The following is a 26,190-nucleotide window of genomic DNA, read 5'->3' on the forward strand; positions in this document are numbered from 1 at the left end:
CACACATTGGTACACAGCATCGGATAAGTACCAGTGTTCAATATTCTAATACTTGAGTACAAATTTGGTGTGTTTTAATCATTTTGTTGGTTATTATACGAGCAATGTTACATTTACAAACAGAAAAATGCTAAATAAAGTCTTCATTTAACGTGCATAAAAAGATTATACCTTTTTATATTAAAAGCTCATTCCTGAATTTTATGATAAGTATACAACTATTAAATACATCTTAATGAAAGCAATTAGGGTTTCGTTTAGCAAAACCCATAAAAATATAGGGAGAACGTAGAAAAAACATCTAACTTATATATATGCACCAGACTTGCAATGATCCAACTACTTAAGAGGCCTTATGCAAAAATATCTTATCTTATAGTATATAGTAAATTGATCAATCATCCTATAAATGTAAATAGAAATTATTCCATTAATCATATATATGTAATCAAATTGCTCAACCATGAATTATACTTGTTTGATACGAGTATATAGTAGCATTTATTGTATCGTGTTTTTTTTTATGATAATAACAAATGAAACATATTGTTGATGCAACTATAGCTGAACACAAATCGTACTAAGGTAACAGCTTCTTTGCATCGTCTCTCTTTTGCAGATACTCGCTGAAACGATCAACTGGGTACAGATCAACGGCAGAACTTGAAGAATCAGTGTATGGGACTGACATTTCCTCAGCATGGCTCTCATTTATATTCTCGATCTGCTTCATCATTTTCTCACGGTCCATTTCACTCAATGAGCCTCTCTGTTCAGCAACAAATGCTTGAGGAATGATTCTTGCTTCAAGCATGCTAACCACTGATGACATTGCAGGCCTGTCGGCCGGAGAGATTGCTGTGCAAACTAGAGCCAAATTTATAACTACCATCATCTCTTGGACATCATATTTTTTACCCAGTCTTGGATCAACTAGTTCCATTAGATTACGTGAAATATTCAAAGAGTTGGCCTGTAATAAAGATTGCAAAGGAGATAAGTAAAGGTAGTAATTTCAATTTTTGACCAAATTACATTTGAATGGATTGGATTAGGGTCGGAGCCGCCTTAGAACTCATGTTCGTTACCCGGTCTAGCAGAACAAACTGATTCTCCTTGGCTTTGTCAACAATGTTGGGCATTCCACTCACAATCTCTAAGAGGACAATTCCGTAGCTATATACGTCTGCTTTATCCGTGAGGTAGCCACGCAATGCATATTCAGGAGCCATATATCCACTGAAATTTGTGAAGACAAATCTTGAAGTCGGATCGGTTGCAATTTAAATGAAGGTAACAGTTTTGACCCATATACTATTAACAGGTCAAGTTGGCTATACTTTAAACCTCAAATGGGTCAACAGAAAATCTAGCAAATAAGTCAAATGGGCAGAATGGGCTGAAAGTTTAAAGTTGCCAAAGTCTATCTTTGGTACATACAACCCTCCTAAATCGTTTAATTCTTTGAAATCATATCACTGAAATTAAAACCCTGAAAGTTGATTAATTAAATAACAAAACTATTCAAGAAAATATTAAAAATCATTTTGGAAATGTGTTTTCGGTGGACCCAACCCATTTTTCCCAGCACAACCCTGCATTCCTATATCTAGTTTTGAATGCTGGTTAAACTAGAAAAAGCCAAATAGGGAAAAAAGCAGTAAGTTATGGAGAACATGAAATGACTCACTAAGTGCCAGCAACACGGGTGCTTATATGTGTATTTTCTTCTTCATCAAGCTTAGCCATACCGAAATCAGAAATTTTGGCAGTTAAATTTTTATCAAGCAGCACGTTAGTGGCTTTGATGTCTCTGTGCACAATCTTCAACCTTGATTCTTCATGGAGAAAAGCCAAACCTCTCGCTATTTCGATGCAAATTCTGTACCTTGTTGGCCAATCAAGTTCCAGCTGCCATTCTTTAGACCCTTAAATCAACATGGTCAAAAATAGGTTAGAAAAATGATAAGCAAATGCTTACTCCGTGGCTTTTTATTCTTACAGCATACATTCATGATCCCAATTAGAGTGCATTTATTCCCTTGGGAAAGAGGTGGCAAACTCGACCCATATACTTATTAATGAGTTGATTTGGGTAACTGTTTATTCCTAACAGGTCAATTGTATCATATCATAGAATTGAGATGATAGGTAAGCAATCAAATAGGTTGCATTGCTCCCCTTTGTAAAGCTAAGAGAGAAAAAATGGGGTCAACGGAAGCCAAAGCAGCCCATGTTGACTTGTTACTCAGCCCACCCATTTTCTGCCACTACCTTAGGATGTCCCTTCCTGAGAGCCAAGATTTTTGGAGAAGTAAAAGGGTAACAAATATCATGAATACTGAGGGAGATAAACGATTGGAAAGTCATTTACCAAATAAAGCACGGGCAAGGCTGTTATTTTCCATATATTCGTATGCTAGCAACAACTGGTTTCCTTCAATACAACATCCATGCAGCTTCACAAGATGCGGGTGTTGCAAAGCAGAAATCATGCCTAATTCGTTCAAAAACTCCCTATTTCCTTGCTTTGATTTGGAAGAAAGTTGTTTCACAGCTATCAAGGTTCCATCGGGCAAAACTCCCTTCAGTAAAAGACAATTAGTTTTGCGCATAGTATAAGTCACATTGATATTCTGTAAAATGAGAAAGTAATAGTTTACCTTGTAAACAGAGCCAAAACCACCCTCTCCAATCTTATTAGCAACATCGAAATTGTTTGTGGCAGTTTTGATTTGCCTCAATGTAAATGAACCAGTGTTAAGCTCTAGGCCACTCAGGTCTGTTGAAGATAAATGTGTTTGGTAACATGTAGTTGGAATACTAACAGTAACAGAATTAACTTTGAAGAGTAGGGTGGGACATGGAATTTCTGGTCAATTTGGGTTGTACTTACATCTGCCGTAATGAAAGTATAACAGTGAGTATATAAAAAAAACTTTGGTAAAATGAGCAAAAACTGTTTCGTGGTATATTGTATGTAGCATACCATCACTGTTTGTGAGTCAACCCAAACCAGCTCATTTGACCCATAATAAAAATGGACACACTTCAACTCGTGCACGTCCAGACCCGTTAGCCAACCCACCCATCTTGTCAATTCTAGACTACGTGTTTGGCATGCATATACCTAGTTCATTAGTATCCCTGTGTCGCAAATAACCCATCCACCATAGAATTCCTAGAACTAGAACTAGGATGACCAAACAAACTGCTCCAACCACGATTCCAGCCACCGCCCCTCCAGAGATACCGGTATCATTTCCACGTTCACACCGAAAATCTGAAACTATAGAATAAAGAAAGATAAAAATAGTGGTTGAGGACAATCGAACGATACAAGCTAGTCTAAAAATAGATATTCTTTTCGAAGCATTAAAAGGTTTGTGTTATGCAAGAAATTAGAAAATCTGCACTCTCTCGGATAACTTGCAAAATACATAAATAATTAAATAAATGGAAGAGTTCTTTTTCTCAAAGTGCGTATTTATATTTGAATACAGTGCATTCTTAGCTTGCTTCAGTTTTGTATCATTGTCACAAATGGTACATTCAAGTCGCGACCATGAACAACACATAAATCACATAGGAGGTTAAGAACTTACTTGGATTCACAGAGATAGCTGAAATAAGAGGACCATACACTCCTCGAGATGGGATATTGGTTGTTCCATTTCCAGCCCAATAGAGTCGAATTTCTAAAGTACTGTTAACTTCTACAGTATAATTCATGACAATCTCTTTCCCTGGCCCACCTGCTTTCTCGCTGATATCAAAATCCTTTTCAAACCTCTCACCCTGACACAATAACAACCATTTATATCCAACAATCAAACTGCCAAAAAGTAACAAAGTTAATCCTGCATCACAATATACGAAAGATCTTATATATTATAGATGGCAGATTCTACCCATTTAATCATGAGTGGGTCGAGTTGGGTTGTTTTTCCTTCAAACAGGCCATACCAATATATTAGCTTAAAAGGGAACGGGTCGAACAGGTTGAAAGTTGCCGAAAGTCTATTAACAATACATATAACCTTCTAAATTGTAGTAAACCAAAATATAGACTATTAGTGAAATAATTTATTTTTTGTCTTTCGAAACAAAAAATTAACTATAAGGGTTGATGACGAATTAACAAGCTTAACTGTGTGTCCTTATTGTGACAACGAATGGATAAATGTTCCAAAAGCATTCAAAGTGGGCTTTTAATTCAATTTGTAACAGCTCAGACTTAATTCTTGTATACATAAAAAAGTGTTAGCAGGGGTTTACTTGACGGCCCATTTTGACCCGAACCCATTTTGACTGATTATCCAATCCGTCTGACTGTCTTGGTACCATCGTTATATAGTAGATATATCCAGTTTAGAAATAACTTTGACATGTTTAGATACTATTTAATATTTATTCATTCATGTTAACTCACTTGAATGTAGATATCAAATATACGCCTCCCAAGGCTGCTATAGGTACTATCAGCGGTAAAAGTGATCTCCGCGAAGTGAAGGCTTACATTGTAGCTTCCATTACACATACATTTTGCATAATATGTCAAAGATAAGGCTGAAGATCGTGCACTCGTATATAATTCAGCGTTGTTCATCGAGAGTCTAGAAGTATTATCAACAAGATAATTGTCACTAATGCCATTATCCATGAAGTCACCAGTAGTACTAAATCCCCATCGACTTTTGGGAAAATGGAAACTTGAAGGGCCACCAGGATTCGTATCATCTTCATATTCCTTATCTCCAACCCAAAATGTCTTTCCACCACAGTTGATATACAAGGAGGAAAAAGCTAATCCAAAAATAGAACTAACACCTCATAAGTTTCACCAAAATATGAGAAATAGTATTTAACTTTAGAACTTACTTGTGCCACATACGTCACCCGGCAGGCATGCGACCTCTTTACTGATAAAATAGTACCAAAATAAAAGACCATTACACACAGAAATGAACATCAACATATCTTTATTTAGATAATAACTTATGACAGAAGAACTCACGAGATGATATCTTTTGAAAATGAAGCAAACAAGTTTCTGCATAAAAGAATAAAGACCGCAAGAGAAAGCATGAGAAAGTTAAATTTAACAAATCGATCTCAACACTTTTTAATTCTGGCCAAGTTTCATATTTGTACACACTTATAAGTGCATACATTTTTTCTCTGTAACTACCAGGCTTTTATGTCACTATCTTGTACATAACCGTAAGTGCAACAGATAATATTACGCACATTCCATAACGTGTATGTAAATGATGGTCTTACGTTTTCCGTATTTCACAGTTTGATATCCTTGAGCTCTCAAATGTAAAATTATTGTATGACAGATCACTGCAAAAAGGTTACAACACTGGCTGTTTAACACTATAACCAATCAAGATAACATGTCAAAACATCAATTGTTACATACAGGGTAGATATATAATAAGGCACATAACAAAATCAATAGAATCACCGCTTTACTTTATAAACTTGTACATGCTTATTAGTAGCCAATTAACTTACATGTTATCCCCTAAAGTCAGCATCCAATCAGGCACACTTCCAGATAGCATATTTCCAGTGAGAAAACTATATATTCAAAATATGTACCAGTAAGACGTACTTCTAATAACTAACAAATGAGAGTTAGAAATATGTGGGACAGTGATACAATATAATGAGATCCTTACATGTAATCTGTCTTACTTAGTTCACTAAACCCTTCAGGAATGGATCCATTAAGCTTATTAAAACTGAAGTCTCTGAAAGACCAAAATGAACAATTAGTTTTGTATGCAAACAATGTTTACATACTGACAATAAACCTAAAGAAATTATGTCTTATTTCAAAGCAGAAAAATCATCAGAAGAAGGTAAAAGCAACTTACAAGACTTTCAGCTCCTGATCCCCCTCCCCTGGAGCCAAAGATTTAGGTAATTCGCCGAATAAATTGCAACTTCTCAAGATCCTGGAAAGATTGGGTTTAGAAATACACCAAAAAAGGAAACTTGTTATGCTCAACTAAAAGGAGCAATTCAACTCACAAGTTTTTGAAACGTGTCGTACTACTGATAGGTGGACAAAGTGTGTCGGGTCCTCTCAAGTCGCTGATTCTCCTGCATCACTTAATTCAATCAACAAAAATACTCGATCAAAACTGAAAGAAAATTATACAATGATATACGAGGAATTACTAACAAGTCTGACAAAGATTCCGAGAGAGTGATGGTAGAAGGTATTGGCCCCTCCAGTCCGCTGGCCTGAATCCTTCTGCCAATACGAAACTTCAATTAATACTAACTGCGATATACAACAAGTGGAAAATAGAAAAGTATGCAAAATTGTTAATGTCTCACAAGGTTTGGAGACTTGGCCAATTTCCTATGAAATCTGGAATCTTCCCAGACAACCTGTTAGCACTAATCCGACTGCAAAAGAAACAGAGTTAAATTAATGAGTTACATTTAGCCATATAATGGAAACCTAAGGCCAACCAGTACTAGAACTCACAACTCCTTCATAGTATTCAGTTTTGAAAACGATGCAGGCAACTCTCCAGTGAAATAGTTGGAGTTCAGAAATCTACATATGAAACAATTGTATTTAAAAGTTGATATACTTATGATAAGGAGTTAGAAAAACCATAAACAATACCAACAAATTGCATAAAGTCTTACAGTCTCTCAATGCTTGAAAGTTTCCCAAGTTCGTCGGGGATTCTTCCAGACATCATATTGTCTTCTACGATTCTGATTAACAAAAGAGTTGAAACCATAAACAGCAAAAGTTAGTTACAAAAGATCACAATATCTAATACAAGTATTATATTTTGAATATAAATAGATGCATATATGAATAGATCTTATACAAAGAAGTCAATGTGCTGAGGTTTCCGAGTTCCTTTGGGATTGATCCAGTTATACGATTCGCCAGAAGGGAGCTACAGAAGTTCAAACATATGTAATTTGCCAGTTAACAAAAAGAACCCCATTTTATATTGAAACATTATACACATAGGACATATATAGCTAGAGAATGAAAGAAGTACATGTTTAAAATTTGCTGCATGGAACCCCATTCTGGAGGGATGGTGCCATTAAGATAGTTGCGAGTTAAGTCTCTGTAAGAATATATATGAAATTAAAAGACCAACAATGAGCCACCGAATTCTAAACAGTTCACATTTAAAATTTGAAAAAGATATTTAAAACCAAGAAAGAAGCGTACAGATTTTTAAGGTAAGGAAGATTGGCAAATTCTGGTGGGAGAATGCCTTGTAGGTTTTGTCCTTTCAGACTTCTGCTTATATCATACCAAACCAAAACACCATTTTATATAACAATGTTACTATCTCAAATCAAATAATCAGCAACTAGGAAAGAAATAACCACACTACTATTGGTAACATGTATTCTTAGAATGCATATCTGACCTGAATTACATTACAGAAACTCTTAATAGCACACAATTTGGTGTATTGAACTTTCAGTTTTTTTTTTTTTTTTTTTTTTTTTTTTTTTTTTATATCTAATTCTTTTACAAAGACAGATATCAACACACCATAAAATGTTTACTCATGATAATGTTCACCGGACCTTATGGTTATTACGTTTCATATTTGCGTATATGATGTATGCCTGCATAAAGCGACTAGAGATCAATAACTTTCTTCAGTCATTCCTGGGATGGGAGGGAGTAGGTCTTGCTTCATATTTGCTTTATGTCACACATGATACTTGCCCTATGTCTTATATATATGCTTGGTATTAATGCATGTGGCAATGTTTAATAAGTTCTCAATTATTTAGTGACCTTCCTTGTTTGTTTTCTATTTAAAGATTTTGCTTACCATTAGATGGATTGGTATTTGGTGGGACTGGACACGTGAAGATTTTGAGTTCAAATTTCGGTGCAAACAAAATTCTTCCAAGAATGAAGACAATGATTTTCCCAAAATGTGTTTCCTTTAGAATTGGAGTTAGTAAATAAAAAAGCATTACTACTAAAGAAAATTTGTTGTTCCCAAAATATATATATATATATATATATATATGATAGCGAGGGAACACTAATTGTAAATTATGTTTCTTTTACAAAATTTGGTCAAATATAATTAAGTTTTATGTCTCTGTTGAGTGTTGAGGTGGAAAGGTGTATTAACGAAAATATATGAAAGAAAAGTCAAGAAAATACTCCCATCAACTTACTCTAGTACTATCAATAACATCAATAATGCAACTTTGATATATACTGTATTTGGAAACAATTCTTAGAAAAACTGTCATATTTATGAACAAGTAATGATATACAGTATCTTGTTAATAGGTTACATACTTACACACGTACATTTAATTACTACCTTTTGAGGATCTCAATCTTATTTCTGACATGTAATTAAGCAGACGCTTTTTTGATCTCATCTAATCTCATTCTTTTATTTGATCACGTATTACAATCATATAAATAGAGAGATCGATGTACCGACACAAATTGTAAAAAAAAAAAAAAAAAAAAAAAAATTATTGATGTATTATATACTAGCTATACAGATCCACCATGAAAGTATATATGTAACCACTTTTTTGGAGCAAAACTTCAAAGTCAATTAGCTCTACTATTGATATCATTATATAAAAAGTTCTTTCAAAAAGGAATCTAATGATAACAAAATCTTTTTAAAAAAAAATTGTTCGGCTAACATACTCAATAGTGACTAGCAAATAACAATGCAACTGAGGAGAGTGAAGGAAAGAAGAATTTACACGCTAGAAACATGGCGAATGGTGGTGCTGTTTGGTTCATATATGCAAGTTACATTATCCTCATATGTTGAATTATTCACGGATGCAGGTGCCCAACTACACGGATCCTGGCTGAAATCCCAATCTTTTCCCAACTTCCTTCCTATCTCCCTCAATGCATCCACTGAGGATATATAGATAATAAAAGTCATTAAACCACAATTTGCATAATATATATCTTAATTATAACATTAAAAACCAATACTACCATCCCAGAAAAGCAGACTCAGTAGCAGAGCTATAATTCTAGTAGTATTATTTTTACGAATATAATACTCTTATAATCATATAGACTAATTAATAATTACCTTCTTCGGGTGGAAGGGAAGTTGTGTTTATGGAGGCTAAACCAAAGGGGAGCAATAATGCAACACATGATAGAATTATCAACATTTTGCTTAGATCTTTTAACATTTTGAGGACAACCATATATATAGCTATGTATCTAGCTAGCAGAGAATGCAAATATATATATAGTAGTCGTAGTAGTAGTTGGAAAGTTAATGCTACATAACAAAAACGAAGACTTGGCTGTAGCTTAGTCTTCCTGATCGATATTCATGCATATATATATATATATATATATATATATTTGAATCGTACTAGAATTTGCTTTTGTCACTTTCAACGTTTACACTGTTAATGAATGTTCATAACAAGTCCACGATGACATATATAAAGATTGTATAAACCTACAGTTATACATATTTATATATAAATGCATTATTAGTCTATATATATAAGGAGAAATAATAATGGAAGTCCTTTAAATCATTTTCTCGAATTATAAAAAACATATGACTATGTAATCAATGAGAGAAAAAAAAAATTAGTAGAACCTCGTAATAGACTTGATGATAAAGTAGTTTATAAGTATAAAATGATAAATTTATAAAAGAATAATAATACGGAGTATTATTCCATTGATAAACTCAACTTATGCCACATGACCAAAAGAAATGCCAAAAACGATACTGACACGAGCTTATCAACCTTGAACGAAGGGCACGCATTCCATTGATCCCAATTCACATCACTTTTCTTATCTCGATTTGAAATCCACATATAAGAGTTAGTCACGATTGAGTTGAATAACTCCATACTAGTAGTTCGAACCTCGTTGTGTAGCATATTATTTCTAGCTTTCCATGCATGCCACCACCAAAATAAAAGGAATAGCCTCCAATCGATTACGTTTTCTTGAGTTAGTACTCAAGTTATGACACCATATAGTACGTATTATTTAATTGTCCCTATCCAATTCCAAGGTATTCTTGAGTATTTGCTCATAATGTATAGACGGGTTTTTTTTAAAGGTGAATTTCGTTGGAAACTTCATGTCGTGATTCAACAACGTGAGGTTTAGCATACGTGTTTTAACTGTCCGTGCTACAAAGCTCTCTCAAATTAAAAATGCCTAGTTGCACCAATGTTTGTCGGCTTGAGACTTGAGAGTATTCGGACCAAAAAGATTGCCAAACATCTTTAATTATCATTAATTTTGAAACTTTTTGCATCAATGCTTACATGTTTACCGTTGTTAGGTGCTTATTTGTGGAGGTACTTTATATGATATTATAATATATGTAGTTTATTTTAACTTAAAACTTTGTTATACTCAGTTATATGTTAATGAACTAAAACTTTAAAATTGATTCTGTTTAAGACCCTTAAAAAGATTAAGCTGACTTAGGTACTGTTGATTTAGCTTTAGACCCATGACAACGGGTTCATCACTTTCAAAGTGATGGGCCTTTCACTTGTGACCAAGGTTGGCACACCCTTTTCACTTACCTCGTCGATTCATTGTCTTTGATTATAGAGAAACAAAATTGTTCTAATTAATATAGTATTGTGAAATATTCATTTGAAAAACTAAAATTTTTGTGAACTATAAAACTAGCCAAAATACAATGTGATCTGACTTTAACACAATGTTCTAATTGTATTTTTTAAAAACACATTTTTATTGTGTAATCTAAAAACACATTGTGTTAAGTTTTAAATCACATTGTATTTTTTATAGCGCATGAAAATCAGAAAATTTTTCAAACATACTGTGATATGAACTTAACACAATGTGTTTTCTAAAAAAAATAAAATAAAACGTATTTTTTTAAATTCAGATCACAATGTATTTTGACAATTTTCTAATTTTCACGAAAATTTTAGTTTTCAAATAAAATCAAACCCATATAATGTTTCACAACACTAGGTCCAAGATATTGACTCTGGCACCATACTGAGAGGGGATGATAAAATTAGCACAAATATTGATTTCATTGTCAAAACTATATAATTTTTCTACATGTAAAACTTGTGATTGTAAAAATAGAAAATAAAAATTCGGTATCTAGTCCAAAATGGAAGAAAAGACATTCGGAATTGTCAAAAGATTTGTTAAAAATAGAGATTACGTACATAAAAAAGCAAAATGAAAATTGCATTGATAATGGTAAAAGAAAACATGAACAAGACAAGTGAGCCATCACGGTTATTTCCTCCGTGAAATTTTGCAAATGTTATTTCGAAAATTCAAATTAAGATGATAAGTATATATCAAAAGTTAGAAGAAAGAATTTTTAAAAAAAACGACATACAGTAAAATGAAAAACATTGCATATAGATGCTTTTGAAACAGTTACACAAATCAAAAAAAAGAAGTTTGATTATCTGATATCATATTATATATTTAAATCTAATTTTGACGACTTTTGATTTTTTTGAATTGTATGTTGTTACTTTTGGAATAACATGGCATTTTTTTTATTGAGTTTCTTTGATGTTAAAGTTCATTTTATTAACAAAATCGGGTATTTTAACGTTTTGAAATCAAAAATCAAAACTCATATATGATTTTTGAATTTTAACTTTTATTTTTAATCAAATGATTAAGATACCCTTCACTTCACTAGTAAATTAAGAAACAATTTTTGAAGATCCTGTTCTCTTTTGATAATCATCCTCAGTTGAATATTTAAGCCATAAAGCCTGTGTTTTTACTTTTTTTTTCTTTAAACGCTAACTTATTCTACTTATACTCGTAAATTATATGCATATCTAAGAAACAACTAAATACTTTCAAAAATACTTCTAATAATTCACTCTCATAAATACGAGAAGTAACACTTAAACTTATGTGGATTTCCTTAAATAGAAAGACATTACTAATTAAAAATTAGTTTTTAGACTTAACATGTCTTGTCAAAATATTCAATTGGAGTGGCTAATCCTGTGGGTTTCTTTTCTTTTTTTTTTTTTCTTTATAATAAAAGTGCTCATAATTAGTATCATTTAAAAATATATATATCAAAATATAATAAACGATCCACTTAAATTTATCAAAAATTATAGTAAAAGAAAATTAAAATTTAAAGTTCATAAACAATCAAAAATAACATATACATATACACATAATCATCAAAATAATTATTTTAAAAAATCCTAAAATTAATTGAACCAAGAAAAAAAAAACTAGTTCAAACACATGAACATTTCAAGTAAAAAATAAAATCCAAACAAACGGGTCATTTGAATAAAATTGATCTAACCCAACCTACTTTTAAAAACGTTGGTTAGACTCTTACACTATGTTCTTGAGTTTGGGTTATAAAAGAAAGAGAATGATTGGAAGTGATTTTATAATTATCCTCTCAAATCATCCCATTTATGAGGAGAAATTTTTTTAACCAAAATCAACTAAAAAATCATTTCAGTTCTCTTCATTTCATTTCCTTTCCATCTTTAAATTAAACTCAAGAACACAATTGATTTTGTAATCATTTGCTTTCTTTTCTTTTCATTTTATAGTAGAACTCAAGAACATAGTGTTAGAGCCTATTTCAAATAAATGTTTCAAGTTTTAACAGCCTTCCACATGTAATGGGTAAGATACTTTGTTTAAAAAGCAGTTCCATAACACTTTGACCAGGATCGGTTAGGAAATGATTAAAAGATAATTATAGGGTATTTTAGTTAAATTGTATGCATCTGATTCAAAAACACTTGTCATTCACGAATAACTTGTTAAAACTTCATCTCTTGCTCGCTTGAATTGTATTTTTTGAATTATCTAACAAATAATGATATCTAATCCCACCATAAATGAGAAGTATGTGCGAAGTTAGATGTACACAAGCAAGAATCTTTTCAAATAAACTTCCTAATGTATCTATGCTACTTGCAGAGGAACCCCTTTCCCTTTTATTCACCTTATACAACTATAAATTTATAATATCTTAAATTTTATTATTTAAAACATACATCATTCAATTTTTAAAATAAATAAATTATCCTTTTTACATACATTACTTTTATCTTGACAACTAAATACACTGCCACCGCTAAATGACAACTACTAATGTGACGAGCATGATACCCGCGCAATGCGACGACGGTGGTGGAAAAGACGGTTTAGTGGTGTCGGTGATGGTACTATTGGTGGTAATGTCAACTGGTGTAGGTGGAAGTTTTTAGAAGATAAAGGGCTTAAAGTGTTAAGTATTAAAATAAGCGTTTATGGTGTAAATTAATTCATTAAGGGCAAAGTTGGTAATTTATAAAACTCTTTCCATAGTGGATTTTTATTAAGGGACAATTTAATAATTTTGTATGTAACATATGAGTAACTATTTCTATTTTGAGTGGTGCATAATATTTATAAAGGAATATATAATAAAGTGATAGATTGGTTGACACGTACCTTGGTACATGTAGAAAAAGTAAGTTTGGTGATCATGTGAAAGCTTGCAACAAACAACCAATATAAACAACAAAAACATATGATTCCAACAATTCTACAAGATTAGTACACCTTTTGAATTAATAGATGGTTAGAATAATCAAAAGTAAGATTACTTTTAATACTATATTTAAATATATTGATATTTCTTTTAAAGCACTTTTTAGGAAATAAGAAAGTACCAAGCAAAATATATCTTTACTATTTAATAAAGCAAAAGCCTATTTTTATTTTTAGAAAGTTCTGTCTTTGAAATACCGAAAGTGCCCTTGGACATTTTATGTTTTTAATAAATTAATTTACACTTTAACCCTTATCTTCTAAAATATTTTCACTATCACCTTTACATCAACCTACAATTCTACACCATTTGACACCGCCGCCACCACCAATAATACCATCACCGAACACAAAACCGCCGTCCCTACTAACGCCGTCGCATTGCGCGGGTACCATGCTCGTTGGTAATTAAAATGGTAATAGTGAAAAGCATTACTCAATTACTCAATATAAAAGGCAAGCGAGCCATCCTAGTTACTTCCTAGATCTCATCCATGCATGTGGGACTTCGAGTATCATATTCAAAGTTGTAAATGAAAAAAACTTGACTGATTAATCTAAGTGTCGTGGCAAAAATATGTTTCTTTAGAAATACTGATGATATGAGAATCTCTAAATATATATATAAAAAAAAGTTTTAATTCATAATTGAAGAAATATGGACTCTTAGATGAAATTCAACTTTGAATTTAAATCATTAGATCAAATGATGATGTCATATACCTTATTTAAATTATTATTATTTTCTTATTTAAATTTGTAAACATATATAATTAATATTTTTAATGATATAATTATGAAAACTAATATTTTTATATTTTACATTATTCTTTATCACTAAAATTAATTTTTAATTTTTTTACAATAAAATTTTCTATTTTATTACAATACATTTTTATCCAATTATCATAAGATTTTATCATATAACGAATAAAATTTGGTTATAAGGATTTTTGTATAAGATTTTTATCATATAATGTTTTTATTAAATCAATATTTTGGAACCGGATCAGATGTCAAACCAGTTTTCTTAATAAAAAAACTAAAAATAAATATGGAATATATAGTAAGATTTCACAAATATTTAGCAGAAAAATAATTGTATCAAAATTGCAATGATATTATACATAATTGTTAAGTTAGATTAACACAACATGTGATATATAGATTGATAATTCAATTGCTTAGTAATTTTAGTGTATAACTAAATTATTTGAGCAAAACGTTAAACAAGTACAATTACAATGCAGACATAATCGGATGAATGAAAGATATCAAAAGAAACAAAAACCATATTTAGCGAGGTAGACTTATAATAGATGATGTATCCTTTTTTTCAACTGTCTGGTTACTGTTAACCGAAATTTAAACAACCACTAATGTGACATCATGTTTTTAGTGGTTAAATACTTAAATTATACGTGACCCGCGTATTATTTATAAAAAAATATAAGGGAAAGATTAGGTAAAGCATGCAGTATCTATCTTAGGTAAAGTAATGGGATTATGTAAAATGCAGGGGGGGGGGTTTATGTAAAATTCAGGGGGGTTATGTATGTTTATCAAATTCAAAAGTTTAATTTGTAACTTTTTTTAATGTGGCAGTACCTAAGTTTAGGTAAAGTCTGCAGTACGGATCATTTTCTCAAAAAATATATATATAGAAATATGAATTTTTAGAAATAATTTAAGTATTGTTAGGAATCCCACAAAATTATGTATAGAAAACTCTTTAAAAAAAATAATAAATCTTTTTGCTATAATAAAATTGTAAGTTTATGTAACTAGTATGTTATTTAAGAATACGGAAATCTATATAAAAACCCTTCAATATAATATAAAACTAGTTACCCGCTCAATAGAGTGAACTAGTGAGGGACGGTGGAGATTTAATGACAAATTGACAACTGATGGTGGAGGTGGTGATGGTATCAGAGGCTTGAGGAAGGTGTGTTGTATATATTTATATAGATGAGAGTATTATAGTTATTTTAGATAATATTATGGAAAGAAGAACATCAGTATTTTAGATAATCGAATAATTATGATACGGATCATATAGATACATGAAAAACTTTTTTTTGTAAAAGAAGAAAAAGCTATGCTTTAAAGTTGTTTGGAAAATGTTATCAATATTTGAATTCAATTTAAAGCCTTACGTATGAGATAAAAACAAACAAAAACTTGTCAAAATAAAATCATTAACTAATCATATTTTCCAATTGGATAAAAGCATTCAAAAAGATGATAAAAGACGACAAAGACAGGGACGTGGTATGAAAGCTCATCGATTATATATATTTCCTCAAAAAAATATCTTTTTTTTTTTAAACGTAAATTTTATTACTAACATCTCCTGCAAACTAGCAAGGAGCATTATACAACAGCAGACAACTATACAGTATGATAAAAAACATCATCTATATAGAGAATTTACACCAGTCCTCCCATTGTAAAGAATGGGATTTTCCTCTATACTTGAGCCATAAAAATCCAAGAGTCAATATTTCGTGCATTATCTTCTCCGAGCATACCTTGCGCTTCTCGAATATCGTCTCGTTCCTTGCTTTCCATATACACCAACAAGCTACTGAAACGATACATTTGAATACCCTCGATTCCTTCTTTCCCAACCCCAAATGCAAGTGGATCTTTATTAAATCTTTAACAGAGAAAATGATCAATTGCCTAACCTTACACCAACTAGAGATTTTCTGCCAAATCTTGTTCGAAACTGTACATCCACACAAGATATGATCAGTGGTCTCATCCCCTTCATTGCACATACTACATTCCATACTCCCAAACGTACAGTTCCTTCTTTGTAACGCTTTTAAAGTTGGTATTCGATCCATAACCGCCCTCCACATGAACAAGTTACATTTCTTTGGAATCCATTTAGACCATGCAAAAACAAACCTGCCGCTATAGTCTTTGTCTTTAGATAGGAACCGCTTCGCTTCCTTAACTGAGAATTCCTTACTTGAACCTCCCATCCACTGCCATTTATCAATCGAGTCTCTAAATCGCACCCCTTCAAGCAATCTTTTGAGTTCTTCATGCTCCTCGATTTCCTCATTCGACCCAGGACTTGATGACCAGTCCCATCTATCGAAACCCTGCATACTAACCTCATACCTCTCGCTAACCGTGCATTTTTTTAACTTTTTCCAGTTTGAACAGCCTTGGGAATTCCTCCTTTAGTTGCCTATTAGTAAGCCAAGGGTCCAGCAAAAAATGTATGCTTTTTCCATTCCCCAATTCTCCTTTAAAATTCTGTCCCAGAACGACATCATTAACTTTCACCCTATCTACTACTCTCACCACATTCTTCCAGTTACTAGCAAAAGACTTGCTAACAGGAGCACTGCTCCAAGACCTCTTGTTGTCGTGAAGAGCAATGATTACCTTTCTCCAAATTCCTTTCACATCTGTCTTGAATCTCCATATCCATTTGGTGAGTAACGCCAAGTTAGCCTCTTTGAGTCTAGTAATTCCCAAACCACCCGCAGAGATTGGCGAGGCCACTTGATCCCACGACACCCAATGGATCTTTTTTGCGTTATCAGATCTGCCCCAAAGAAAATTCCTTATTATAATTTCGAGCCCTTCTATCACCTTTCCAGGTGCTTTAAATATCGAAAGGTAATAGGTAGGCAAGCTTTCAAGTACAGATTTAATAAGAGTGACCCGACCCGCCATAGATAAACAGGCCCCCTTCCAATTAGCCAACTTAGACTCAAATATGTCGAAAAGGAAGCTCCAACTAGCCACCCGGTTCATGTTTTCCCCAACCGTAATACCAAGATGCTTGAATGGTAGAGAACCGACTTTACAGTGAACGACCCTTGCCATCTCGGCCACCTCTGCGTGAGCAACACCCACGCCAAACAAACTGGATTTTCCCATATTAATTTTTAGGCCAGAAACAATATAAAAACATCTCAGTAATCTAGATACATTTTTTATGTTTCCCGTGGACCACTCCCCCATAATAATACAGTCATCGGCATACATCATATGGGAAACAACAGGCCCATCATTAGGTAGCTGAACCCCCTTAAAAATCCCTGCCGCGGTAGCTTTTTTAATCATACCCGAAAAAGCTTCCATAACCATAATAAACAAAAAAGGGGACAAAGGGTCGCCTTGGCGAATACCTTTAGAGCAGCTGAACTCAAAAGTAGGTGACCCATTTACCAAGATCGAAGTCCTGGTCGATGATAGAATCCCTGAGATCCATTGGCACCATTTGTCGGGAAAGCCCATCTGTCTCATAACCTCAATAACGAACCTCCAATTCACATTATCGTACGCCTTTTCATAATCTATTTTGCACATAAAAAACTCTTTATTCTTCCTTTTTGCCCAAGCTATCATCTCATTCAATACAAGCGGCCCATCCAGGATGAGACGGTCCTTCAGAAAGGTCGTTTGGTTCATAGAAATGAGTGAGCCCAACACCTTTTTGAGCCTGTTGGCCAAAACTTTGGAAATCTTCTTACTAATCACACCAACTAGGATAATGGGTCTGTAGTCCCTCAGATTCCCCGGGTCTTTTACCTTAGGTATGAGTGTAATAAAGGACGACCCGCAACCCTTACTTATAACCCCAGTCTCATAAAAATGATTAAAGAGTGCCAAAAAATCGTCGGCAAGGAGGTACCAGAATTTTTTAATGAACCTGAAATTCAGCCCATCGGGCCCGGGAGCCCTATCGTCGACCAATCAAAAACAGCCTTTTTAATTTCTTCGGCCGTAAATTTTTCTTCCAGTGTCTTAGATTCCTCTTCTTCAAGCCTCGACTCAAAGAAGCACTGCAGCTCCGGTCTCATTTCCCATGTTTCCTTGAACTTGTTCCTAAAAAAGTCATGGACTTGTTTTTTAATCTTCTTAGGGTTAGACTCCCACTCGTCCCCCACCTGCAGACCCTGAATCATATTACTCACCTTCCTATTATTTATCAGTCCATGAAAAAATTTAGTGTTTTCATCCCCATCGATCGCCCATCGACACCTCGATCTCTGTCTAATGTCTTTTTCCTTTCGGTACTCTATCTCATTGATTCTCTTTTTACATTCTATCCTCGTCCACTCCTCTTCCTCGGATAACTCCTTATTTTCCAACATTGCATCTAATTCCTCTAACTTGAGTACACAGTTGCCAAGTTCTTCCCCTTCTTTCTCCAAAGTCTTATCTCTCCATCTTTTAACATGTGAGCGAATGTGTCTGAATAACAACATCAACTTCACGTCAGGGAGCCCATGGAAATTGAACGACTCCTTAGCCTCCTTAACAAACTCTTCAAAACCTTCCTTCTCCAACCAAGAGCTGAAAATTCTGAAAGGCTTAGGTCCAAAGTTGATGTCCTTAACTGACAACAATATCGGGTTGTGATCAGAAAGCTTTCTAGGCAAGGCCCTGAAACAAGCAGAAGGCCAACTATCCAAAACCCCTCTACATACCAACAGTCTGTCGGTTTTGCTCAGCTTAGTACCCTTCTCATCCCTGATCATATATGTGAAGTAACCTCCTTTCATCATGTATTCGTGTAAGTCAGCCGAGTAAATGAAGGAGTTAAACTCCCTGGCACTTTGGTGATTAAATCTTGACCCTTTTCTTTCCTCCGCGACTCTAACGACATTGAAATCCCCAATAATGAACCACTTCCCCGGCGAATTTAGTTTTAATCTCATAATCTTCTCCCACAACTCGGATTTTTCTTTTACTTTTTGTGGTGCGTATACATTCACCACATACGCATCTTCCTCACAACCTTTTATTCTACCCTTAATCAGCAGGAAGTTATTTTCTTTCACACTGTCAATCTTTTTAAACACCCCTGGGTCCCATAAACTTACTATCCTACCCGATCTCCCCCTTGGTTCGACTACTTCCGACTCAAAAATGGAATTTCCCCAGTAACTTTTAAAAACTTTATCCGGAATATTATTAGTTTGCGTTTCTTGAATTGCCAAAAAATTAAATCCCTCTCTTGTAACACCCGTCATTTAAAAATCTGGATTTCAAAAAACTTTGCCAAACGGCGTTTAAAAAGTAGTGGAAAAGGATCACTTTAAAATTGCCCCATCCGTAACCGGATGGTACCTTTATAAAATGGTGTTACTAACGTGCATCATCAAAACAATATAAATGAAATCCAAGTTATGACACCGACATAAATGTCATCATTATTACGTGTTCATAAATCATAAATGAAAGTAGCCAAAACGTAAGGCTAAGGGAAGTCTATGCATTCAACAATCTATGCTAGTCTTCTTTATTATTTCTACCCATCTCACCGAGCTAATCCTTTCCTAGCTCAAGCTTGCTTATCCTGAAGGCACAACATTTTCAAAGAACAAGTGTTAGCTAATAAATTAGCTAAGTAAGATAACATAATTTGAAAACATTTGCCGATTCATAATATATTAACAAAACATGTCATAAATGTTAATATCACATACATATCACATCACAAGATAAACATAACACAATAGGATCATCATATTCCTAATGTGCCTAGAATTTCTTTCTTATCTTTCTTTCTTTACTTTGTTTCTTTGCCTAGACGTAGGCTAAGTGACTTACGCCACTTACATAGGGATGTGGGGTTTGTGTGCAGGTGGTCGTAGACCATACATGGAGTCCTCACACCCGACATGATGGGTAAACCTTTCGGTGGTCCATCGGCGTCGTTAAGGAATTGACAAAGTCATTTCCAACTGAATAAACCGTTTATGCCTTTGTGCAATGGTAGTTAGTTACTCCACCCGGAATACTCAAACGTAACTATGCCACGGGAGATATCATGATTCCCAAACCACGTGACCACGTACGCCATAGCTCCGAGGAACTAGCACGGGTTAAGCTTAACACAACATCTTGAATATGCTCGAGACTTCTTAATTTTATTAGCTTAGGCTACACTTTCACCTAAACTAATCACATACATCATCTTTTACTTTAGGGCCCTTAATCGTGCACGTGTCATGGCAATCCTATTCATATGTCTAGTGACTAGGTGTTCAAGCCATGCAAATATTCATAAAACATTTCATCATTTCATTTCACATGCATAACATCATACCTTTGAAGCATTAATATTTTACCATACATAATCAATGGTAATCATACATATCCCATATAATCCCATAATCATACAAATATGCAATTATATCCATTTGAGGTTTTAACTTATAAAAATTATGTTTTGTTGTACCCTCAGGTGACGAAAGATGTTATCTTACCTCAATAAGAATGCAATAACAAAGTGTCACACCAATTAAGACTCAACAGTGAATGCTCAAACCTTCAGAACCTACGATGTCCAAAAGAGTCCAATTAATTGCTAATTTACTCACTATCATTGTCTTTTCATGAGGACTCAACATCATACTTTTATTAGTAAATACATTTAATTTAAGGTGTTAAATATTCAGTAACATTTAATTCAATATTGTCAATTTCAATCTCGAACCACAAGATTCAAAAATGACAATTTCAATCTTGAACCATAAAGATCAAAAGTTACAATTTCAATCTCACAAGATTCAAAACACAATTTCAATCTTGCAAGGACCAAATATGTCATTTCGGAACTGCAGGGATCAAAACTGTCAATTTCAAAACTGCAGGGATCAAAACTGTCACTTTTCAAACTATAGGGATCAAAATTCACTTTCAAAACTACAGGGATCAAAACTGTCATTTTCGAAACTACAGGGACTGTTTATGTCAAATCGGAAACTTCAGGGACCAAAACTGTCACTTTTCAAAACTACAGGGACTGTTTATGTCAAATCAGAAACTTCGGGGACCAAAATTGAAAAATCAGCGACATGACGTCAGCAGATGGGACGTGCAGATTGATCGGGAAAAAAGTTTTCCATCGCTAATTTCGTCGCTAGATCGTCGCTACATAGAACATAAACTTTAAAATGCGATTGCGACTTCGTTACTTAACCGTTTTAGACGATTCTTTTTGCAAAATTCATGTTTCTCAGTAGAGAATCTAATTCCAGAAGAAAATCCCATTTTAAAAGGTTTCCTCTTCGGGTTTTATTAAAACTATTCGGAAACCATATACGTATAAACTTCAAATCACGATTGCCGCTTCGTTACTCAACGGATTTAGATGATTCTTTTTGCAAAACTCATCATTTTCAGAAAATAAGATATCACATAAAACAAATCTCATTTAAATCGCTTTTATCACTGGATCTCACGAAAAAGGTATTAAAAACGTTACAAATCGTATTAAAATCCATATGTATGAATCAAGATCATACCAAACTATTTTACAGAACTAAAAGATATTAAAAATGAACCATATTACAGTAATCATCTCTGCTTGTATGACCGTCATCATTGAGATCCCAAAATATACCCTAAAACGTTAATTTTCGGTATGGAAATCACTAGACACAAGCAAAGATCATTGTAATGGACATAAACATATGAAAATAAATTGCTTACTGATTTCCAAGAGTTCAAGATCAAAATATGGGAGAATAGGGTGGAGAAATAAGAGAGAATGAGAAAACCTAATGATAATAGGTTATAAAATGATAAGAATGGATTAAAAGGAAGTTATTAGACTTGTTACCCTAATGGACCAGCCATTAAGCTTTAATTTTCGTTCATGATGGTTGGGCTTGACTAAAACCCACTCAAACAAGTCTAAAAACACATATTAGTCTAATAACTAAGGCCCGAAGCTAATACGTACACTACCGGAAGGCCAACTAACGTCTTAAGCACATAATGGTGAACCGACACACCATTTTAGCATCACATAACTCTATGACATATCTACATATATGCACTTTAATTATAATTTAACAACTTATTAATCAACTAGCAATTAAAGAGACTAACGACGTTAAGGATCAACTAACGGTCAACGATAAGTCAAACTTGAAAAGTTTGGGATGTTACATCTCTTCCTATGATACTTCTGATCCAACTGTCCTTCCCACCACCCCCCCCCCCCCCGATTCCCCTGATGTTGATAGATAGTATATTCATTGTGGAACCGCATTAATACCTTCGATTATTATGGTGTTCCTTACTTTAACTTTATCTTCACCTCCTCTGAATTTGACCCCTACTATCTTTCCAACATCCATTGTCTCATCCACCTCTCTCTCCAACTCGATCACATTTAGGTCTTCTTCATTTTGATATGCCGAAGTCGATGGCCTCTCCAGAGCGACCTCTTCTTGGTGATTTATGTGGGGAAACCCCTTTTCAATTAATTTAAGGCTAAAGTTGAGGTTGATAGATTCACCTTCCTTTTCTGACTCTTGAATATTAGGGTCACTAGTGTTTTCTTTTGATCCGTTCCTTTCTTGAAATGGGCTTTTGATTTCCATAGGAAAGTCCGAGTTTTGGGCCTCATCATCCGGTCTGGGCCTTTTTCTAGGCCTGCTAAATGCCTCCCCTACTTTATTATTCCAAGAATTATTAAAATTATACCACAGATCCTTGAAAATAAAATTATCCCCGTCTGTCCCCCACCTTGGAATTGTCACCACCTTTATTATTTTTCTTTTTCTTTCTGGCTTTCTCCCCATGCGCCACAAAATTAAATTTGTTGGTACCCCCATTATTGGACGTCGTGCCAACCTTCTCATGCACGAGGGGACTTTCAAGTTTCCCATGCACATCGTTAATTCTGTTTTCCTGAATAACCCCTTCGTCTGCCTCCCACTGCATTCCGGTCGACTCGTTTTCCAGTGGACCCCCAAGAGCCGGAGAACCGCCGTTAACATCTGAAATATTATCTTTTTCTGCCGAGGATGCCTCCGTCTCCTCCCTAAAATCTGGGCACCAGTCACCCCTTTCTTCACTCACCCATACTCTGAACATCTTATCCATCCATTTCAGCGTTACCTCTTCATCTGCCATTTTCCCTTCCCCATCAGAACTCCAACCTTATCCATAGTTTATCTGCATCCAATTCATCAGCTTCTGAAGGCTTGAAAAACATTCCCCTATACTATTGAAAACCTTCGAACAGAAAAGATGAAGCGGAACACCACTGATTTTTAACCAAGCCAGCCTCTCAAATGCCATGGACTGACCCACCCACAAATCCAATCTTGATGACCAACACCTCCATACCTCTTCCTTCTTCAGGAACTCTGCAGCTTTGTCTGAATCTTCAAACGACGCCATAAAATTCAGGCCTCCCAGGTAAGATAGACCCACATTATGGACTCCAGCTTTCGCAAAGAAACTCCTGAGATTGATAAGAGTTTGCATATCAAAACATTTCCCCACTAGCGACCTCTTATAGTAACCAGTCATGACGTTTACTTTCGGCTCAATCGTGACAACCTTTCCTCTCTTCATCCCTGATTTATCCCCTACCACCGCGTCTTTAAAGGAGACACCCACCCTTGCACTCCTGAAAACCTTGGGTTTAGTTACTTCTTGCCACTTCTGCTGCTCCCCCCCCCCCCTCCTTCTCCTTTTGAAACATTCCTGATTCCTTCATTCTCGACAGCGAACTTTGCCAGATTAACCCTTAAATGATTCTGACCCATCTTTAGATTCTTGAGAGCGATTTCAAGACTTTTAACATTCCTCACCCCTTTAAAGCTTACAAACCCAAATCTGTCACCGTCCTTATTCTTTTTCCTAGCAATATAAGTTCCCCGGATTTCTCCAAATACACTTAGAAACGTAGCTAGATCCCATGGTTGATGTGTCATATTTTATACCATTTCCCACGTGACTTTAGAACCAATTATTCGTCATTTTGATAGTTTTATATCCAACTTTCGATGCTTTGAAGGTGTGTTGAGTGTTTTCAGGTTGGAAATTGATTAGACGAATGAATTGGTCGATTTTGATGAGTTAAGGAAGAAACGGGAGAAAGATTCGGGTGAAATCGAGCGAAAGACGAAGAAAACGAAATCTAGAAGTTGTAACTGCCGTTAGCCCAGTAACGGCCGTTACATAGGTGGTTTGTGGTTTCTCCTGTAACTGGCAGTTAGAGAACTAACGGCCGTTAGAAATCAACTGAATAGTAACGGCCGTTAGCCCAGTAATTCCCGTTAGGCCTTAAGTATAAAAGTAACGGCCGTTACACGCGTGTTTTGTGCATAGGATTAGTTAGGGTTCTGCACTTTTGGACGAATTATTGGATAATTTTCATAGTTGTTCATATACTTAGGAATACTTTGGAGAAAACAAGTGATTAGGGTTTCACCTATTTTCAGCTTTGGATTGTAATCATTATTGCTACCGGATTATCATCATTCATTTGGTATAATATGATTTCCTCTCTATTTGTTTGTTCTTGTGTTTTTAATATGAATAGCTAAATCTCTACCACCCGCTTGGGTAGTAAGCATGTCATAGGGTCGAATTGATGTTACTTGTGAATGTTGAACAAGGTTTATATGTTTAATCGAAGATCCACATTTATTTGGATTTAAATATTGTTTTCAACTTTTATATTAATTGATTGATAATTGTAATTAGAAGTTCGGGAGAAATCTATGTCATTGTCAATCGATTTATGAAATGGTTAATCTGTCTATAATTAACCTAAAATCGTTGGAGTTCGAGAGAAATCAGCGATAAAGATTAAAAACAATTAAATTCATTTTGAATGTGTAGACGTCTATGATAGAGGGATCTGATTAGGCGAATAAGCAGTTCGGGAGAAAACTTTCAAAAGATTAAATCATAAAATCAACTCAGGAACTTAAGGCTTAACTGTTTAGGGGAGAAATTAAGTGCGGGAGCAATAATTATCTTTTGAGCAGTTAAAGTTTCAAGTATAACGGGAGTTCATCTTGTCTACTTTTTGAGTCGTTCAACAAATGCAAGTAATATCTAGACCCGATGATTGGCATGTGAACTGATCCAAGTAGGTGTTCATTTTTAAATCTGTGTTAAGATTCAACCAATCAAATACTCTTTGCGATTAATCCTACGGGATTACTGACTTTCTTCACTAACTTTGCAACGTGACAATTCGGTCACAAAACCCCCCTTTTAATCTGAATCATTTTACTGTAACAATTTCTTATTAAGTCCTTGTGTTCGACCTCGGTTTACCAAGTCAACTATATTGTATACGAACGGGTTCACTGCCCGCAAGTGTGTAGTAGTCAGTAACTAGGTATTTCGTGTTCATAAATTTAAGACTAGAAAATACACATCAATGGTCTGCACCCATCCGGAATGTTTGCGACGTAAAATTTTGCTAGTTGTCGATCCTTCTCTCGTGTCCGTTTTTTATGTTGGAATGCCTCCCCGTAACCTCTTCCCAATTGCCCTCTCTTTTTTTTTTTCTCTGTTTTCTCTCTCACACTCCATTTTTTGTCACTTCACTTATTATATGGTCATCTATTTTCCTCAAAAAAATATCTAATTACACTTTTTTTTTAAGTTAGTTTGAAAAAGTCAAAACATTCACAAAAACAAACAGCAACTTTGCAATAACGCCGTTAAAAAGTAACGGTAGATGATGACGTGGTTAAATATTCCGTACAGAAATAATCACATCGCATCGCATACTTACTATAAAATAAGTTTACTTCATTAAATTTATTTTCATGATGCCA

The 26,190-nt window shown here is 34.2% G+C and overlaps 3 protein-coding genes across 3 annotated transcripts; all 3 read right to left on the bottom strand.

Annotated features, from left to right (window-relative positions):
• Positions 1-406: 406 nt before the first annotated feature.
• On the bottom strand, positions 407-9,325 carry LOC122590554 (probable leucine-rich repeat receptor-like serine/threonine-protein kinase At3g14840). Its single transcript, XM_043762752.1, has 24 exons — positions 9,111-9,325; positions 8,764-8,926; positions 7,229-7,300; positions 7,050-7,121; positions 6,870-6,941; positions 6,679-6,750; positions 6,512-6,583; positions 6,358-6,429; positions 6,200-6,271; positions 6,046-6,117; positions 5,889-5,969; positions 5,691-5,762; positions 5,524-5,589; positions 5,284-5,349; positions 5,018-5,053; positions 4,882-4,922; positions 4,433-4,806; positions 3,606-3,798; positions 3,131-3,289; positions 2,664-2,782; positions 2,375-2,585; positions 1,691-1,928; positions 1,089-1,239; positions 407-973 (listed from the first exon to the last, which is right to left on the bottom strand). Exons 1-24 carry the CDS (start codon positions 9,229-9,231, stop codon positions 581-583), a joined length of 3,060 nt encoding a protein of 1,019 aa, XP_043618687.1. The 5' UTR covers positions 9,232-9,325; the 3' UTR covers positions 407-580.
• A 6,654-nt stretch (positions 9,326-15,979) lies between these two features.
• Positions 15,980-16,728, bottom strand: LOC122591943. The gene is made up of 2 exons (XM_043764166.1): positions 16,138-16,728; positions 15,980-15,997 (listed from the first exon to the last, which is right to left on the bottom strand). The coding sequence occupies exons 1-2, from the start codon at positions 16,726-16,728 to the stop codon at positions 15,980-15,982; spliced, it is 609 nt and encodes a 202-aa protein (XP_043620101.1).
• Positions 16,729-18,294: 1,566 nt separating this feature from the next.
• LOC122591944 lies at positions 18,295-19,614 on the bottom strand. The gene has a single exon (XM_043764167.1). It carries the CDS (start codon positions 19,612-19,614, stop codon positions 18,295-18,297), a length of 1,320 nt encoding a protein of 439 aa, XP_043620102.1.
• Between the last annotated feature and the right edge of the window lie 6,576 nt (positions 19,615-26,190).

This window comes from Erigeron canadensis, chromosome 3 (genome assembly GCF_010389155.1).
Source record: "Erigeron canadensis isolate Cc75 chromosome 3, C_canadensis_v1, whole genome shotgun sequence".
NCBI lineage: Eukaryota > Viridiplantae > Streptophyta > Magnoliopsida > Asterales > Asteraceae > Erigeron > Erigeron canadensis.

What these genes read in the sequence shown, in the direction of transcription:
- LOC122590554 (XM_043762752.1), bottom strand. Translation starts at nt 9,231, where the DNA reads ATGGTTGTCCTCAAAATGTTAAAAGATCTAAGCAAAATGTTGATAATT. An exon ending in TGGCCAAGTCTCCAAACCTT is followed by an intron (nt 6,272 to 6,357) that starts GTGAGACATTAA and finishes TCGTATTGGCAG; the next exon opens with AAGGATTCAGGCCAGCGGAC. An exon ending in TCGGAATCTTTGTCAGACTT is followed by an intron (nt 6,118 to 6,199) that starts GTTAGTAATTCC and finishes TAAGTGATGCAG; the next exon opens with GAGAATCAGCGACTTGAGAG.
- LOC122591943 (XM_043764166.1), bottom strand. Translation starts at nt 16,728, where the DNA reads ATGCAGGGTTTCGATAGATGGGACTGGTCATCAAGTCCTGGGTCGAAT.
- LOC122591944 (XM_043764167.1), bottom strand. Translation starts at nt 19,614, where the DNA reads ATGACGGGTGTTACAAGAGAGGGATTTAATTTTTTGGCAATTCAAGAA.